Source organism: Anopheles gambiae, chromosome 3 (assembly GCF_943734735.2).
Source record: "Anopheles gambiae chromosome 3, idAnoGambNW_F1_1, whole genome shotgun sequence".
NCBI classification, from domain to species: Eukaryota; Metazoa; Arthropoda; class Insecta; order Diptera; family Culicidae; genus Anopheles; species Anopheles gambiae.
In genome coordinates, this window is record NC_064602.1 from 15202352 (window position 1) to 15221513 (window position 19162).

Below are 19162 nucleotides of genomic sequence, written 5' to 3' on the forward strand. Positions count from 1 at the left end.
TGGACACGCGCTGCCAATCACCCATCCCCCGATGAGATGATTGATGCTATTGTCCGAATGCAACCGCTTCTTCCGTTAACCGAGCCTGTATTGTATTGCTTGCTATTCATGCAAGAGTGGTGCGCACACATGGGTAATAAGTTTAAATATAGTTAAAATTAAAACAAAACGATCAATTGTACGCCACAAATGGCACTGCTCCTCTTTCTCTCATTCCAATGGGGCATGCATTTTAATTGCAATTATAGCAATGCTGGTTGTTTCCTCTACTGTACTGAACTGAACCATGGTTTAAAATAAAAATGGTACAATATAATCTACAACATAAATCAAACACAACTGCAATAATTAATGAAATATTATAATAAAAATGAAAATTAAAACAATTCAAACCATAACCTTATTTAAAATTTTATTTGGTGAAGATGTAAAGAAATTATATTTTAAACATAATGAAACGTACAGAAAAGAACATACATAATAATATGTAACATGAAACATTTAGAATTTAGCGCTTAATGTAATCGATTAAACTAAAGGTAAACGTAATTTTAACAACCGAAGATGTATTATATCAATCTTTACGGTAGGGAAATATTAATAAAGAATTGTAAGTTTAAAATGAAATAAGAGTAACATGAAACATAACTTTTGAATGGAAACAATAAGCCATTGCCAAACAAGATAGAAATTATTAAAATATAAAAAAGAAGTAAATATAATCCAACATAACTTGCTAATAAGAAATTTCCTTAAAACACTTTTGAAATAGGAAATAACTAAAAATAACACCTTTATACTCCTAACTTCTTTTCTTTTCATATGTTTTTTATGCTTTATATTCTCTTACTATGTTATGTATTCTTCTGTGCTTCTTAATTCTTTTTTCCTCCTTTTATTCTGCTTTCCTTTTTCTAGTGCAGTTTGTAGGTTTACTTGTGGTCTTCTCTTGTTTTCGTGTTTCAATTGTTAGTTACATTAAAAAAAGCATAGTGTTTTCTTTTTTATGTGTTGCCACGTTTCTATACATACTTTCCATCGGGTGTCCGATTCTGGAACCTCTTTAATTAAGTTACATTTTCTTTTCTTCCTTTTCTATCGTTTACTCTTTTGGTTTGTTCATTGTTTCCTTCAACCGGGCGTTCGAGTTCGTCGTTTGTTGAGGTTTTGGCTATGTCAGTATGTTCTTCTATCATGAAAACAGTTCTTACATACACTCCTGCTGGGAGCATCGATTTATTGATTTGTTTGTTTTTTTAAGTTAAATCAATCTAAAACATCGAACAGAAAATGAATGTTTGTAAACACTTAAGCATACATTTTGCTTCATATCTTTTGTTTAGTAAAAAGTTGTATAAACGCGCGCTTCTGCAGCAGCAACCCAGTCTAATTGATACGCCACATTCTTCTATACGTTCTATAGTGCTTCTCGTTTATGTTCTGTCTGTTGTTTATACCTTCTTTCTAGTTGGTTTGCTTTCTTTTATTTGCTTACACATGCTTTTATGTTCATTCTCCCATTGCTACGTCCTTTGTTTTTTTTAATATTTATGTAATCTGCTTTCTTTTTTACAATAACTCTCAATGACTCTCTTTACTATTTTGTTATCCTGTTTTTTTTATCTCCTGTTCTTTAATTTACTTTCTTGTGTTCGGTTACTGTTTTGTTTTGTTTTCGGCAGCGCACGTTCGCTAAACTCTTATAAGAAATCTCTTTCCTTACGTACTGTTATAGAAAAAGGCAACAATATGGTAAATCCTATCTTAACATCCCTTCGTTTTCCCTCAACCCCTTTTATCGTGTGCTCGATAATCTACTTGTCGTTACGTTCCTTTCTAACATATCTGCCCCCTCCTTTCTCACTTCTCATCGCTAGTTGATACCGATTCTTCATTTGTATTCGTACTAGAAAAAACAACATAAAGGTTTCATTTCATATCTTTAACTATTCTCAGTTTTGCTGCTGTTTTGTTTTTGCACAGTTTTATTTTACACTTTAGTTCTATTTCATTATAACTAGTGGGGTTTTGTATATTTTGCTTTTCGAAAACGAACGCCCAACGAAGGAAATAATAACGAACTGACTGACATGTACTGAACAAAAAACAAATGAACAACGACGGATATTACTTATGGCCCGTTTTGAGAGTAGTTATTATTGATTTGGCTGTTTGATTTGCACTTTGCCCTATGTAATCAGGTTGTGCTTTTTGTTTCTGTTTGTTAGATTGCTATTTTACCGGTTATAAAGTTGTTGAAAACAGAAAAAATAAGCTCTTATAAATATATTATAAAAGGTTTTTCTAGTAACGTTTTGCTTCTTTCGTATGTTTTGTATCTTTCCATCTCCTTACACTTTTAATGTTTTGCCTGTCGGCATTTTCTGTCTGTTACAGTTTTATACTATTTTGCGTCACATCGCAGCTCACCTTTTCTAAATAAATCATACCGAATAAATGCGCTCAATCTGTAATTTTCTTAAACTAACGCAAATTATATGTTATATTATATGAGAGAGTAGAACACTTCCAAAACATAAATCATCTTTAAATGTTTACGGTTTCAAAAAAAAAATATAATTAAACACAAATCAAAACAATGCAAATGAAATGCAGCATCGTTACAAAAATTGCGATTGTTTAATGAACAACTGATTCCCGCTGTTTGTATCAGTGCGTCAAAGCTCATCCTTCTCAACTGATGAGCTTTTTTCTCCTTTTGAAACGAAATCTGACTATCGTTATTTTATTGTGCATTAATATGCTTGTCTTCTTCTTTTCTTCGCCACACGAACGATGTTTAACGGAAGCGACGTTTCTTACCGTGTTTCTTGTTCGCTTTTGCACCTTTTCCACCTGCTTTGCGCTTTTTGCCGCCGGCACCACTCGCTGAAGTGGATGCATAGTCTTCGTTGAGCACGCTTATATCGGTGAAGCTGGTTAGTTCATCGCCCAGGGTAGCTGGAAAAGATTTAAAATAATATTTACATTATTAAATTGGACGCCATTTTTCATCTGCTTTATTTTAAATTTTAAAATCATTTTCTAAAAGCTTGTGTCCTGTTAAGCTTTCATACTAGAGCTTTAGGCTCATCCTTGCAGAGCTTTCAATTCGTCCTTGCGAAGCTTTGATACAACTCGGAGTGTTGCGCAACACAACAGGCATGCAACATGCAAAATTATACTTTTTTCTTTTTATTCCGTATGTTTAATACAACAGGTACAGTACGGGTTAGTCAATTCCCGACACATACAATTTTATTTGTGGTTTTCTAAACCAAAAATCTCAACAAAAAAAAAGTTTCTCTAAAAAATCAAAACGCACGCTGTTATCTAGCTGTTTCTAAAAATTGTGCAATATATTATTTTTCCCACCAAAAATATTTATTGGAAATGTGTCAAAATCAATCAAAACGAATTAAAATTAATATTGTAACCATTTTACTACAGAAAACCAAAAATAGGAAAAAAAACATAGATAAGGTAAAGGATAAAAAATATTACATTTCAGTTTATTTTTAATTGCAGGGTCTCGCGGAACTGACTGACATGTACTGAAGTATGCAACATAATTGTAACGAAAATGATGAAAAAGACGCTTTTAAATTCAAATGAAACCAATCCAACTTTTTATGCCCATATTCAGCTCTAGAAGTTATTTTGAAACTATTATTTAAAATACTTTCAATGTATCAAAGAATACCTTTTAATAACTAAAGCTTTTGTGTTTCTGAGTACCGTAGCATTAACGTATAAATTTAAAAATAAGAATATCTGCCGCCGTGTCCACCCCCCGGCAGCACACTTACCGAGCGTCGTTAGCTTTTTGTTGCGATGTTTTTCTGCCTTCGTCAGCGGTAGACGCGTCAAGTACGTTTCCTCGTACTCCTCACGATCGCGCTCGCGCCGGGACAGTATCTGCTGGGCCCGGGAGCTGCTCGACAGCTCGACCGGCGTGTCCAGATACTCGTCCTTCAGGTCCTGTATCAGCGACGAACCGAGGGCATGCTTTTTTGCTCGCTCCAGCTGCCTTCGGGCCCGGTCCGCCTTTGTATCTTCCTCGTAAGGCATCGATGTCAGCTTCGGTGGCACGTACACGTCCGACTTGCTGCGCTGTGCTCCGTCACCACCACCACCACGGTCTCCGCCTCTGCCCTTTTTGGCCGCTTCCTTCGCACGCTTCAGCTTCAACATCACCATGGCCGAGCTGTCCGAGTCGGCACCATCGTCCGAATCGGGACCACCGACCGGTGCTGCCGAGCTGCCCACGCCAGCCTCTTCGGCCGGTGCCGGCATCTGGGACATAAGGTTGGCGGGATTGGCACGGAACGCGGTAGGATCGGAGGTGCCCGCCCCGCTACCGCCGCTGCTGCCCGTCACGGCCGTTTTCACAAGCTTGTCGATCTGGTAGCGCAGCTTGTAGTCGATGGGGCGGATCTTTTCCAGCACGGTTCGTATTTCAATCAGCCGGTCGATCGATGGATCTTTCTCGATTCGATGTCCTGCGGAGAAGGGTGAAAATTGGATTTTAATGTTGTTGTTGTTGTGTGAATGAATGAAACAGTGTTGTACAATGTGTTCATTCGGAACAGTATAGGTTGCTTTAGCCATCTCTTGGAAGAGGTTTTACAAAATTTAGTTGACCATACCGTATTTTGTGCATTTTTTATCAATGCGGTTGCAATGCGTTCTACCAAAAAAATGTATTTGCATGCTTGTTGGGTTGATAAATAAGTTTGTAGTGTTAACTCGGATTAAAATATTTAGCACTTAATCTCTTAAAAGCAAAAATCGTGAAAATTAAATGAAAAAACCAAATAGATTGTTTTGGACTGTTCCAGGAACAACAAAGAGTTTCATAGAGCTTTCGAGTTTTTCTTTGCTGATGACTGTACAAGTTCGTGATAATTTTTTTGTACTCCACTTGCTCACTGTCACATTGTCATTCAATTTGCTGTCATTTCCTTTCATAAAGATGATTTACATGAATGCTATGATTAACATAGATCTCTACATAAATCAACTCCTGAATTCAACTAAGAGCTTCGCTTGAGATTGGCTCTATTCCATTACTTTAGCTTACATTCGGACTACTACGAAGACTGTTGAGATTTGTTATTAAATGATTGTATGTTCGCTGACGCTTTGAGTATCAAACAATTGATTGAGAATGACCTTTAACCTGTATTTGTTAAATTTATTTTTAAAAAATCAGTAATTATTACCTCACAAAGAAAGCCACTAAAATGAACGAACTTATCGCACAACCCAACATCATTCGTAGAGCCTAATTGATAGCACATTATACCCATTTACGGCGCATTATCCACACATAAATAGTGCTCAAGTAAAATGAAAACTGTACTACCATTTTCAAAAGCAAACATTGCCACTCGCCCTGCTATAGCACGCTCAAAAGAGGCTTCCATTCAACTTCTACTTACCGGAACATTTCCGCAGCACCACGTACGTCAGATTGATGAGATAGTTCAGCAGCATGTGGTACTTGATTTCGAGAAAGTTTAGCCCGTACTCGGTCGACAGTTCGCCCGTTTTCACCCGCTGCAGCATGTTGCCCACCAGATCCGACACCTGCTGGAAGTTGTTGTTCATCTCGTCCAGCAATCGCAGCGCCTGGGGCAGATCCGGCTGAATGTCGTACTCGTCTAGTGCCTGTACAGCAACGAACCAAAACAAAAAAAGGGGAAAGAGAAGTATAAGCGTTCAATCAGAATATGTTCGCGAGTGTGTTTTTTATTGCTTTGTGTTTTATTTAACTTAAAATCATAAAATACACCATCGTCATATCGCTCCCGGGAGTGGTTTTGTGCTTGACGGGCACTTTTGCGGAGGCAAATTTTGTACTCCAACACACTGACGATCTCTTCCTCTCTCTCTCTTGGCATATATCCTCCAGGATGCCATTAAACTAGGAGCTTGACTGTCGCAATGGAAGCAAAAAGCAGCCAAGTCACAGCAGCCAACCTCGTACGAACACGTCAATAACTAGACGGCTACCTAGAAGGCTAGAAAAGGCCAAAAATGTCCAAAAAAAGAAGTGAAAAATATAGCTCGCCGCTATATGACAGCCAGACTCCGCTGCCATAGTGGTCCGCGTTTTTCGATATTAATATCAATATCAATCAAACGGGACGATCTCGCGAATGCCCTGGCAAGCTTTCCGGCACAGCATAAGGTAGATCTCCTTCCTTTTTCACCTCCCGTTTCATTCTTTCATCTTTCCATCATGCAATCCATTTTGTATGGTTCAGTGCATTCTGTCCGGATTGGGATTGGTAGCAGAAAATCCAGCTTGTTTTTGTTTTTTTTTTCTTCTACTGCTGCGCTCTTGCGAATTCATCTGTACAAAGGGGTACACACCGCACCTGTACTGGCAGAACGACGATGCTTGCATATTTTACGTTTCCCCCCCTATTTCCCTGTTTTTCCCACCACCTCCCTCTTTTTCCCCAGCACCGACGTTCGGGCGAGCTTTTCGCGATGTGCGTGTGTGGTTCGTCGTTTTGCCAAGGGTTTTATTAAAAGCACGAAAACGGTACGCGCCTTTTTTGAAAACTGCGTTGCAAGTAAATTCGATCCGATCGTTTATTTTCGTCTCGTTTAAATTATGAAAAATATGCAAACGCGCTCATACATCTCCGGACGCGGGGTAGAGACTGAGACTGCGTTTGAAACCAAATGGGGAAACGAAAAAAAGGTTGAATTTCTTTTTCGTTTTCCTATTTGTGACGCTCGAGTTGGAAACTCGTGGGGAAACTTTAAATGCATCCGTTAGCGAAAGGGTTCACATACAGTGATGGACATTGAAGTAGGGCCACCATAAGTTTCTTTTTGTAGTAAAATTAATGCTGTTTTATCTATTAAGGGTTTGAGTTTTTTTATGACAGAAAACAGTTTTTTTCTCCTAAAACTTCAAATTATTTCAAAATGACATAAGGCCTTTGTATTTGTTTAAGCTAAAAATAACACACACAAAATAAGCCCGTCTATGGAATTTATCAACCGGATTTTATTTCCCATACTCAAATTGACAGCTGCGATCCGCCATATTGTATTCCGACAATTTTGTTCAAGCAATCTTGAATGGAAAATCCTTTTTTGTTTGTTTAAAATAAGATATAATACTTCTAATGCATTTATAACATGGTTTCGAACTGTTTTTTTTATAATTCTAGTTACAATTGCTTCAGTAGAAAAGATCGATCATATAAAGGCAAACCAGTTTATTTCATTTTTCAAGGTTGTTTTTGTGTGTAAGGTTTTGCATAGTTGTAGCTGTCAAACACGAAATGCCATTCCTCAGATAAATCAGTTGTGCAATCGAAGTTGTGCATTCGACAGTCAGGCGTATTCTATTCTTATAATGAAGTCGTCTCGTCGTCGAGTTGATGAATTTTGTGTGATCATTTGTATGGAAAAGTTTACTGTGGAGTTCATTTTCTCGACTCGAATCGCATCGAGTTCAGAATAGAATAAGCCTGAATGTATTGTTTCTCATACACAAAGACGTGTGGTACATCTTTATTTTTATGTAACCTTATTAAATTTACCAGCACTGTAATGTAAAGTATATGGACGCAACACTCCCAATATGCGCTCCCTATGCGCTTTATACTTCCATAGACTATCGAGCAGTTCAAAGAGAGAGAGCTAGAGCAGATTTTCAAAGGTTTGCGAACTATTAATTTACACACGCGGGTCGCATGGCGAAGCACGAAAACACACACGTGGTGGCGTTAAATAAAAAAAAGAAAGAAAAGAAATATCCTCTAATTGCGCAAAAGTAGAAAAGGAGCGTTTTAGCGTTCATTCGACAAGGAACACAGAGCTGTGAGGAGGTCGTGTTAAACCGTTTTTGCACTTTGTGGTGCTTTGCTGGTCCTCTGTACCGTGCTGAAGTGGAAAAATTTAACCATCCTTTGCCAGCGAATGCCAGCGACGGCTAGCGACCGCAATAATATAAATCCTTTCCCATCGCGCTAAGTAGTTGCTAACTAGGGGGGGGTTGTTGCCGAAGCGTTGAGGGTTGTATGCTTGTAGACAAAACAGACCGAGAGCGCAAAAAAACGCAATTGTCGAACGCGCATCAATACGTTACCGCGATGCGGCTCTAACTCTTAAGCGAGACTTATTTGCCTGCGGAGGAGCATGGCGGGATGATATTTATACATTTTTTTTTTCAATGTTTTTGGTAGAATGGGATTTTAAATTAAAAATATATGTGCCTCACGCCGTATGTACTCGACACGGGAATGGATGAAAGGTTTTAACTCGCGGGAACATAACGGAGCGCGCACATACACACGGTAGCACAAAACAAAGAGATTGAGGAGTTCGAAAGCAACCCCTGCCACACACACACACACACAGGTTCTCCCATCATATCCTTCCCATACCTCATTTGCACATACGGCAGCTTCGCGTGTATGTACGAACAGAGAGAAGAGAAAAATAAAACGAACCATACATCACATCTCGCTGCTCTCGATGCTTTGCCAATATATTATTTTCTGCCCTTCCGTGTTTCCCGCGTGCACAACCAGCACAAGAACAAAACAACAAAAAGTATGTCCGTAAATCCGTTATTTCGCAAATAAAAGTAAAAGATATGGTAACGGTGGTTCCAATTTTAAAATATAAATTCCCCTCTTTTGCTAAGCCTCGTTTTATTTTACCCCCTCTCCTTTTGGGACACACATACTGCATGCAAAAATTCGCGCAAAATTTCAACCAGCCGTAAAGCAGGGGCTCCCTCCTTCTCTCACACACATGTCCCGGCGGTTTGAGCAGGATCGCTAGGAAGGGCAGCAATAAAATTAAAAAAACACACAAGCAAGGGGAATGGACATTCGCGAGCTCAGTCATATCGGGGGACAGGGTAACCAGGTCCGCAACTGAAATCAGCGCACACAGCGTCACATTGCGCTCTCGCCCTCGTTTTCGGCTACATTCAGCCATGAACTTCACCAATTTGCCTCCCTTTTGGCCTTCCTCTAGTGGCTCGCTGCCGCAGCATCACACACAAGGATCGCGGCGCGATGTTGTGTGATTCGATCGGGTAGAGTAGCATCGAAAAGCATCGAAAATGTGTGCCCACCATCACTACCACACCACCACCACCATCAAAAGCAGGACCGGGTCGACACAAAAAGGTGCTATTATTGATTTATTTCCATTCATTTCGGGACTACTTTGCCTTCACCCCCCTTTTTGGCTATATTCCCATCCCCCAAAAAGCGTTGGAGGGAGCTGATGCTGATCTGATTTTTTCTCTCTCTGCCCGTTCCCATTGACTCTGCCCCGTTTTTTCTGTCAGCTAATGGGTGTAGAGTGTTGGTGTGTGTACTTGTGTACGGGTTGAGCCGCTTTTCCAATTATCCTCAAATATATACGCCGTCAGCAGAGGAGCAATCATAGAGAGAGAGAGAGAGAGAGAGAGAGCGAGTGATAGAGAGCTGGTGAGAAGCACAGCTCAGCATACACAACAGCAGCTCGTGCCGGGAAGACCACAAAGTGAAACGCGCCGTTCCAGAGCAATTCCCGGCAAGAGCGCGGACTGCTGGTCCAAATATTGGAACTTCGACACGAAATGGAACAACACAGTCGGTCAGATTCTGTGGCGTACGGGCGCGTACGGGGGATGAATCTACATCCACACCTCACAGTCCCTTTTTCTCCCTTCCCTATCACACCCATTCACTCCTAGCAGCCTAGCGACGAACGATGGTTTTTGTGTTGCCCCTACTGGAACGCGCGATCCTCGCGAACTCGCACCGTACACAACCCGGGACATCCCGGACGTCCCGGTCGTTTTCTCTGATATATATGCTGGCGAAGTACAACACACCGTGTGCATGGGCATGTTTGCGTCTGGGTGTGGGCTTCACCACACATAGACACACACAATGCGAATAGGTTTCACTCTGCGCGCCATTCCAGGAAGGTGAGATTGTTACCGTTACCGGGCCCGGTTGCAATAGAATTCCAATAGACGGCTGGGCTGGGCTACGCACCTTTAACAACGTGCAGCCTCTCATCGCGACCGCATGTACTTGATTAATTAAATTGAAGCAGTTGTTTGCGGCGAGCACGGGGAACGTTGCAATGTACTAAACTGGTTGCAACAATACAATTTGCAAACGTAAGTAGTAGATGAAAAGAGACTAAAAAGCATCTTCTGACAAAATAAAAATAAAAATGTTAGTCTAAATAACAGTTCAACGGTTTTTCTGTTACAAAAAAAGTACAATAAACCTGTCCAGTCTTTAGTTAAAAATGTTCTAGACAGTTGCTCCAAGCGAAATTTTCAGCAGTATGAACGAAGAATTGGTTGGTTAAGGTTTGGGTTAGAAATATAAATTCCCTTTGCCCTAAAGTTCAAGTCAATACTGTTTCCTGGCGAGTTATAAGCACTGATAATTTTTAATAAGATCCAACATCAGTCGATCTGAATTCTGTATCGGATAGTGTCCTAGGTCTTAACATCCTACTAGGGGCCAGATATTTCAATTTACCAAGAATTGAACATGAAATGCTTAAGGTTGTGCACTTCCGCACCCCAAATTTCGCTACAGCCATTTCATTTCAAACCAACAAGTACGGTGTAGCATAATAACTTTACTAACTAAAGCACATACTAACGATGAATTTGAAGTTGATCGTTGTCAGTGCATATCACAAATGGGAACGAAAACAGTTGCTATCACAAATGGGAACCACACATTGTTCTACCATCGTCGGGTTTATACTATGTACTTCTAAGTAACTCTTTTTGCCGCTGGTGTTCATCCAACTTTTTGAATGTGTATCCAGAAAAATGCTCTGTGATGACCTTTTCTCGTACGCGTAGTACATTGATGCATAATTATTATGCTATGGGTACACAGATAAATCGTGTTAATGTAATTCGTGACCTTGAAGTACTGCTTGACGACAGACTAACATTTCATATTGATAACGTTCTCGGCCTAATAATACGCTCAACAGTTGACACTTCAATGATCCTCACTGTTTTTAAACTCTGTTTGTGGCTCTGGTTCATCCTCTATTAGAATATGTCAGCATAATATGGATGCCTACCAGTATTAGAGGCATTACTCGGCTTAAAAGATTACAGAAACTCTTCACTAGAGTCGCTATTCGGCGCATAATGCCCTTTTCTCCTTCACCCCCATATGCAGTCCTTAGTCAACTTTTGGGAATTGACTGTTTAGAAAAGAGACGACATATTGCTCAGTCTTGCTTCACTGCTGGTTTGATCCTTAGCACTAGCGATGTTCCTGACCTCCTCCCTGTACCTTTCATTTCTACGTTGCTTCTGGATCCCTCCGCCCTCGTCCTCAGTTAGCCATCCTCACTCGTCGAAACTTTCATAATGAATCCTTGCTAAAATGTTTCAGGCAGTTTAATACTTATTTGGATCATTTCGACATTACATGTTCTTTACATTCCTTCCGTTCCTGCCTCCGAGCATCCGCTTTTTCCACTTTAACCATTTCCTAAATAGTGCAATTTTTATTAGGAATTATTTTTCATTAATTACAGCTAGGCAGTGTTAGTTTCTAAGCATTACCTGTAATAATTGTCAAACCTTCATGGCGTTCAAATTAGGAAATAACTTTAAGTATGGAAATGATTTGCTTCATTGCTATTATTGCTAGGACTTAATAGATTTAATGTTTGCTTCATTAATAAACTTCTATTTTTGCTATTATATTCTTTACTCAATGAACCATTGAGCCCAATACATGATCCGTCCAGTCCAAGTCATCCTGAGGTCCATCCAAAGCGATCTCGCTAGACATTCCGAATACATTTTTGGATGACTTTAAGTTCAGGTACGTTATCTCAGTTTAAAGCATCTTCCCAACATCTTAAAGACGTTGCTACATTTGACACAGTTTCCCAACCTTTATTGCTTCGTTCGCCTAAACTTTTAATTTGCAGATCGGTTAAATCAATTATTTCACCATGTGCTTGGGCACGATGCAATCCATTCCAACACCGAAGAAGAGGAATAATTATGCCAAACATACGATTGAAGGTTCGACGGTATCAATCGTGAGCAAAAGATGAGCATGATGAAAATCTACGGGCTCAAGCAAATGAACAACGCAGACCAATCCCAAGCCGGAGGATGGTGGTGGTGTATTGTGCCGACCGAAACTTTGCAGTGAAACGAAACGTACACCCGAAACCGATATGAAATGATCACCTCCCCTTGGTGGGGCTGGCCGTGGACTATATGCTCTGCATTCCGTACAGTACACAACACCACGAGCCAGTGTGAGCTTTTCGGGGTGGTGTGTTGCAGCATACAAATCCATCTGCTAGCTCGCTCGCTCGCTCGCTCTGCCATACTGAAGCTGATGGATTTTGCTTAAGCATTGCAGCAGCAGCAGCAGCAGCAACAGCGAAAAAGTAAAACAGGATCAGCTCATCACACCCAACCGAATCGAACGCTCCCGAACGCTCCTCCGCGTGTGTGCATCTGCAATAACGTTCAGCTTCCGTTCCAATTTTTCCCCTCCCCGCAACACTCCGACTCTCGCTCAGCCGTTTGATTTCGAGCGGGTCAAACCAGCAGTAAGCAGAGAGCGCAAACGAAGGACACAAAACAAAAGATTGGATAGATTTTCCTAAATAGAAAAAAAAAACACACACACACACACAACAAACACACGCTGCAGTGGAGTGGAGGAAAACCTCTCCTTACCGCGGTACGGTATATAAAAGGGGAAATTCCAAACAAAAATGCTTTTAGGATAGAATAAGCGCACGGCTTTTTGTCTACTCGCTCAACGCCTCCCGCGCTCCAGTGCAGCTCGCAGGCGCCAATCGTGTTTCAAAATTTTTAGAAACAAAAACCCATATGCGTCCTTTCGCTTCGGCTAATATTTTTTTTCTGCTTTCCTTTTTCGAGGTGCTTCCTCTATATGTCAATCCTTCAACAATGCTCTCTCGCGTACTGCAGGAATGATTACCACTAGTGGCATGAGTCCATTCAGCAGGAGCCGTATGTGTCTGTGTCTGTGTGTGTGAAAAGAATGGAACTGTTTGGAGGAAAAATATCAGCATTTTCCTGGTTTCCCGGTTTCGTCTCTCTCTCTCTCTCTGTATTTTTTTCTGTTCATCCAATGCAATACGCGATCCATGCAGCTGGAAACCAAGGACACGGTAGGGAGAAATCCTAAAATCGAACAAAAAAACATTAGATCGAGTCCACCACACACACTGATCCTTTTCGCGTAGCGGGAGAGTTTGGCTGGGTAGAGGAGGTTACCTCATCCCGGTCCCAAACTGCCCAAAAGCCCAGCACGAGCGAATTTACGATACACACAAACCTAACGTCCCGTACACGGATACACGCAAACACACACCTCTCGGTGTGTTCACGGTCGCACAGCGTGAAATACGTTCGATGACGATTGGCAAGCCCCGGCTGCCTGGGTGAGATAGAAATACGGTTAAAAATACACACATAAACAACGTACTCCCAAAGTGGTCCCCGGACACGGCGCGCTGCACTCACACACGACGCTCCGAACCGACCAGGGAAGCGATGGGGAGAAATGTGTCCTGCCAAAGGACGCACATACAGGTGGTGTCCTGCTTTTGGGGTTGTGCAAGAACCCCACACTTCGCGCGTGTATGGTGCGCCCCATCGTGACGAAGAAAGTGCAGGTGGTGGCCGGACGGTGTGTTCCGTCAAACCCTTCCCTCTCGGCTACTCATCCGGTGCGGAATGGGAAGCGAAACACGAGTGAAAAAGGCAATGCGTTTCATTCGACGGAACAGTGAGCCGCATCAAAGCACTCGCGCGATGCAAACCGTCCCATTTAGGTGTGATGGAAAGTTTTTTTCCTTGATTAACTTGAGCAGATTATCTGTAGTTTTGCCTGAACAGAATTCACATTGTATGATTTTTATGATCTTTATAATCACAAATCTGTGAAAGTGTTTTTTTTTTAATATATTTTTTATTTAATTTTAATCCACACTAGTGACATTTTAAATAAGTCCATTCGTCATACCCCGTCCTGGAGGTTGACGTTCAGTTACAGTAGAACGTAGATTATTAAATGGCGGATTAACCGGAGGAGGGCTTAAGCGTGCGCATGAATTTGACAGCTGTTCAATCTTTTTTCAACGAATATTTGCTCAACAATCAAAAGACAAGATATTAAACTGTTTTTTTATACAGCTATTTAGTGTCTCATGCTATTTTCGATCTTCATTTTTGTCCAAGAACAATTATAAAACCTATAGTTATTTATTAAGAAAATATTCTACTAATGATTAAACGAATGGTTTAAAATGAATTTGTAGTCAAACTAACAAATGAACTCGGTTAAACCAAAATGATCTTATAACGACTGTTAAAATGTGTTCATTTATTCGCGATGCCGGCTATTGATTGATCCTGGCAGACAGATACCAAACTGTTGTAGTACCTCTAATGACTCTTCAAGGATATTTTTAGCTACGCAGGATCTTGGCCTTACTTGAGAATCATCACTTAAACTATAGGAACACTGACCGCAATGTGAGTAGTTACATGTTGATTAGTTAGTAGCGGACAAATTTCAGAGAGTAGACCACAATTTGTAGTGTTTAATCAACTCAGAGTTCATGAAATATCCCCTTAAAGAGCTGCGAACTTTTACATACACCTAATAAAAACGGAATCTTTTTTTTTCATTGTGTCAGAGAACATGCAGAAGATGTATTCTGGCACGGGCTGATGTACCGGGGTTTGATCCATTTTTGCAATTCTTTCTGTGTCTCTGCTTCTCGTTTGTCCTTCGGGAAGATTTTTTTTTTTTGTGTGTCCCCCTTTTCGAGCTGTCAGAAGCATCCGGGGAGAGACAAAATCATACAATTCGCTACCTTACAGTGATGTGCTGGCACGCTCTAGTGACGATGATAGTCACAAGACTAGCGCGACCGGACAAATGCAACCGGAATGGGAAATGGCAATGGGAGCTGCGAAAGAATAACCTTCCCTGATGCCTCTTCATATCGTGAAGGACGTTTGCGTTTGTTTTTGAAGCGGCAAGAGAAAAAAAGGGAAACAAAGAAAGTCGCAACACGAAGAAAGTGCAACATTCGCCGGGAAAAGTGTGTGCATATGTGCTGCATCTTCTGTACGAACAAAACCTACGCCGAGCATTAATAGTACCCCTTCACTACCAACGAGAAAGCATATCGATGAAAAACGGTGAAAAAGCGTGCACATCGCAGAGACGAGATCAAAAATAAGGACAACAACGAGGTGGGAGGGAGGGGCAGCATCCTGGGCAAGTGGGAGTCATTGGTGTGGGTGTATCTCACACACAGACACACACACTGGACTGGCGTGCGCGTCCGCGATCCAGGTCGAGAGACACAACAAAACACGTCCGAGCCCGAGCGTCGTTCTCTTGGTCTGTCCCTCTTTCTCTCTCTCTCTCTCTGTCTGATACCGCCGGGAACAGGATATGCACGAGATGCAGCACTTTCCCATTTGCACATCCCACGGACCCCCCTTTTTGGAGCGATAACACACACACGGCCGAAGCGGACGGGGACACGGTCAAGCGCGCGCGTCATGTATTGATGATGGATATAGGACTGTCGGTTTGGTTCAAACATGACGATACCGTCCAATATAGAGGGGGTCGAAGGGGAGTGGTGCTTTACTGCCAGCTGCCAGTGGGTGGTATGCGCATACACACACACACGCGCTTATATGCGCGCTTTTGCGCCCACACACAAATCATCCTTTGGCGCTTTGGTTCGGACAAACCTCGATATGTATGTGCAGCGTTTGTTGGTTCGCAGGATACGCAGTTCGCTACATACACACACACACACATGTATGCACAATTCAGCAGCAGCAGCAGAGAGAAGAATCGATTGCATCGGGATGCAAAAATCAAAAGCTTCCGAAATGAAACAGCCGGATCTCACCATGGCATGGTTGCAGCTGCAGCCGGTCGACGAAATTAATTCATTTCCATTTAAGCAATATGGGTGGCAACAACACACATAAGAGTGGCTCCGAGAGTGCAAAAGAAGCGTGATGATATTTTGCTAAAGATTTGATTTGAAACTAATTATTGTTTCACTTCATTTTTGTAATTTTCTTATTTCATATTATGCATGAACATTTAACAAGCTTTTCTCAGCAAATTCTTTGTTTTCTCAGCAAATAATATTTAGATGAATATTTAAATTAAATTTTATAAAAAGTAAAATTGCCAAAGAATGTGTAACTTTTTTTTACATTCAGCATCGATACTGAAAAAAAGAAAACAATTTGTTTGTTTGCCTTTTCGCAATGCCTCTACTTTTTGTTTAAACACCTTGATGGTTTGTTTACTTTTATCTGCCAAATGCGACAGCGGTTCAAAGTTCATGATTGGAGAAGAAGGTGTTCTACAGTTTTTCTTTACGCAAAACAAAAGTTTGGGCATTAGAGGATTAATAGGAGTATTTTGATTCTTGTAACAAGCATCGCATGTCATTTTGCATGTCTGATCTAGGCATGGGCAAAACGATTCTTTTCACCGAACGCGAACGAACTAGTTCGCTCACCAAAAAGAACCGAACGCGAACGACGATTCTTTCGTTCTTTGTTTCATGAGGTTTTTATTCACAAAGAACGCTCGTTATCTTTTTCATTTACCCACCATAGACGCATACTGTAGCCAAAGAAGTACTCATTCTGCGGTTGAAACCAATCATTTAAAAACATTAAACACTTGGCTGTCTGGTCAACACAATCCATTGCAAAACCGACCAAAAACTAGCATGTAAAAAACTAATACGAGCAAAAATGTCTCCTGCATATATTGTACCCCATGCCTTAAACACACTGAAGGATTCTATTTAAAAAAAACTACTTAAATATGGATCAACATGATGAGCGCAATCAATTTAGTTCAGTTCAATCGCGAACAATGACTAATCCGTTTGAACGGGCTCGATGTATTGAATTGTATACGTATAATTTCCATACCAACAGAACACAGATCGAACACCAGTTCGAACGCGTTCGATGAATTCAGTTGTGTAGGTACGATTTATACATCAACAGAATACAGATCGAACACTTACGGATCAGATCGAACGCGTTCGATGAATTCAGTTGTGTAGGTACGATTTACACACCAACAGAACACAGATCGAACACCAGTTCGAACGCGTTCGATGAATTCAGTCGTATAGATACAATTTCCACACCAACAGCACACGTATCGAACACTGCTGGACAAATTCGACGGCGTTCGAGGAATTGAGTTGTATGGGTACGATTTCAACACCAACAGGGTACATTTTGATCTCTGACGACCCGTTCGCACGGTGCGAGAAAGAGCGAGAAAGCAATATGATTTTGCACGTTTCATTACCACATTTATGTGTGCCGTCGAACACTGAACGGAACGTTCGAACGCGTTCGGTGTAGTCAGTTTCTTCCAAAAGTCCTGGTCGTTCTTTTTGTTAAGAACCTCGTTCGTTCGTGCACTTTACCGAACTGTTCGAACGGTGCGATTCTCGTTCATTTTACACATGCCTAGTCTGATCTATAGTCTTAAGTTCGTCTAACTTGAGACGTTTCTGCAACATATGTAATGCAACTAATTGCTGATCGTATTCCACCACTCTAGGCATATGTTCTTTTGATGCTGGTTTTGCAGTTAAATTGATATCAAGCTTATAAATGTATAATAAGCTTATTCTGAATTGAATAGAGAGTTTTGGCAGTACCATTTTTAATTTCAACAAACTTTGAAATGATCAGCTTCAGTTGATTTTTGGATGAATAATCGTTGAAGGCGCGAGGCAGTGAGCAGTCTGGGACACTCAACCGCAAAGCGGTGGTAGCACCGGATAAGTAAGTAAGCAATCGTTGTTTTCCGTTTCGTTTCGTTTTACTTTTTAAGATACGACTGATCTAGTTTTGATCTATTTGATTTTGCGAATTTTTTGTTTAAAATTCCACTAAAAAAAGTGAAAATTCCCCTTTTTGCGGGTTGAATTTATTTTATTTTTTCTATTCTTTAATTGAGTTTGTTCTATTCATAAATTTATTTAGTTCTATTGATTGATTTATTTTGTTCTATTCATTAATTTATTTTGTTCAATTCATTAATCATATTTTTTCATTTATATTTTTTATTTATTTATTCATCAATCAGATATTTATTAGTTTGTTTATTGGTTGTATTTGTTTTATTATGTTTTAATTTTATTGGGTACAAAACATGTTCAAAGTGAGTTATATTATTCTAACATTTTGTAAAGAGTATAAGTATTAGTATTATTTTAAGCAATACGGCCTTTTTTTGAAGGCCGGTCTTCCTCCATAATAAAAAAAGTATTAATATTAGTATTAGTACCAAATATTTCAACACAATAATCACCTTGAATTTCGTACAATGATCTAGATTGAAATAATTGCGAAAATTTTTACAATATACACCGGTCACCCCCACGTGAACGGTTTATATACCTCTACATCACTCAACCTCTTACATTTAACCCTGCTGTCCCTACCCGTTGATGCACAACACACGAGCAATTGACATGATTTTCATTTTGGCTGCAACATAAGCGGCGGCACCGACCGGCCAACAGTTTCTGCAGTGGCAAATATGAATTTCAAATGTCAATCACAATTCAATTTTAGTCCTGTCCATCGTTTATTAGTGCAGCATACATACTTAAGCCAGCCGTGCCGCGTTCCGCCAGCCGGTAGTCCGGTGGACGACGCGGTCCGTAATCGAACATTGCATCTGGATGAATCGATTGGCAGGTGCTCGGTTTCACCAAAATGTTTCCATCTCATGTATCGCTGCTTTTCGCAGAGAGGTAGGAGGGAGGTTGGGAAAATGACAAAATTTTATCCGTAGCAGAACTTTGCCCGTTCGATTCGAAGCATTCGGATGGCGCGATGTGAAGTCATGCGAGTGTGTACTCCACGTGAGATGACTGATGGCCTGGCTTAGGACGACGTCCATGATGCATAAAGAGAGAACTTCGGGACGATGACTGTGGGATGGGGTGAAGAGCCAATTGACCCATCCCGGTACCATCCTGGAATGTGTAGATGCTAACACACACACACTCGCGCGCGCTGGAGCAATGCTCAGTGTCC

The 19162-nt window shown here is 40.7% G+C and overlaps 1 protein-coding gene across 5 annotated transcripts in view; it reads right to left on the reverse strand.

The window, feature by feature from the left end:
* Nucleotides 1–399: 399 nt before the first annotated feature.
* The window catches only part of LOC1275542 (neuroguidin), a 41561-nt gene continuing 22798 nt past the window's right edge, over nucleotides 400–19162 (reverse strand). For all 5 annotated transcript variants that reach the window (XM_061655122.1, XM_061655123.1, XM_061655124.1 and 2 more), the window contains exons 3-5: nucleotides 5445–5673; nucleotides 3810–4502; nucleotides 400–2961 (exon numbers count right to left, since the gene is read on the reverse strand). In XM_061655122.1, coding sequence (XP_061511106.1) covers nucleotides 2801–2961; nucleotides 3810–4502; nucleotides 5445–5673 — 1083 coding nt within the window. In that variant the 3' untranslated portion in view covers nucleotides 400–2800. The remainder of the gene's footprint in view (nucleotides 2962–3809; nucleotides 4503–5444; nucleotides 5674–19162) is intronic.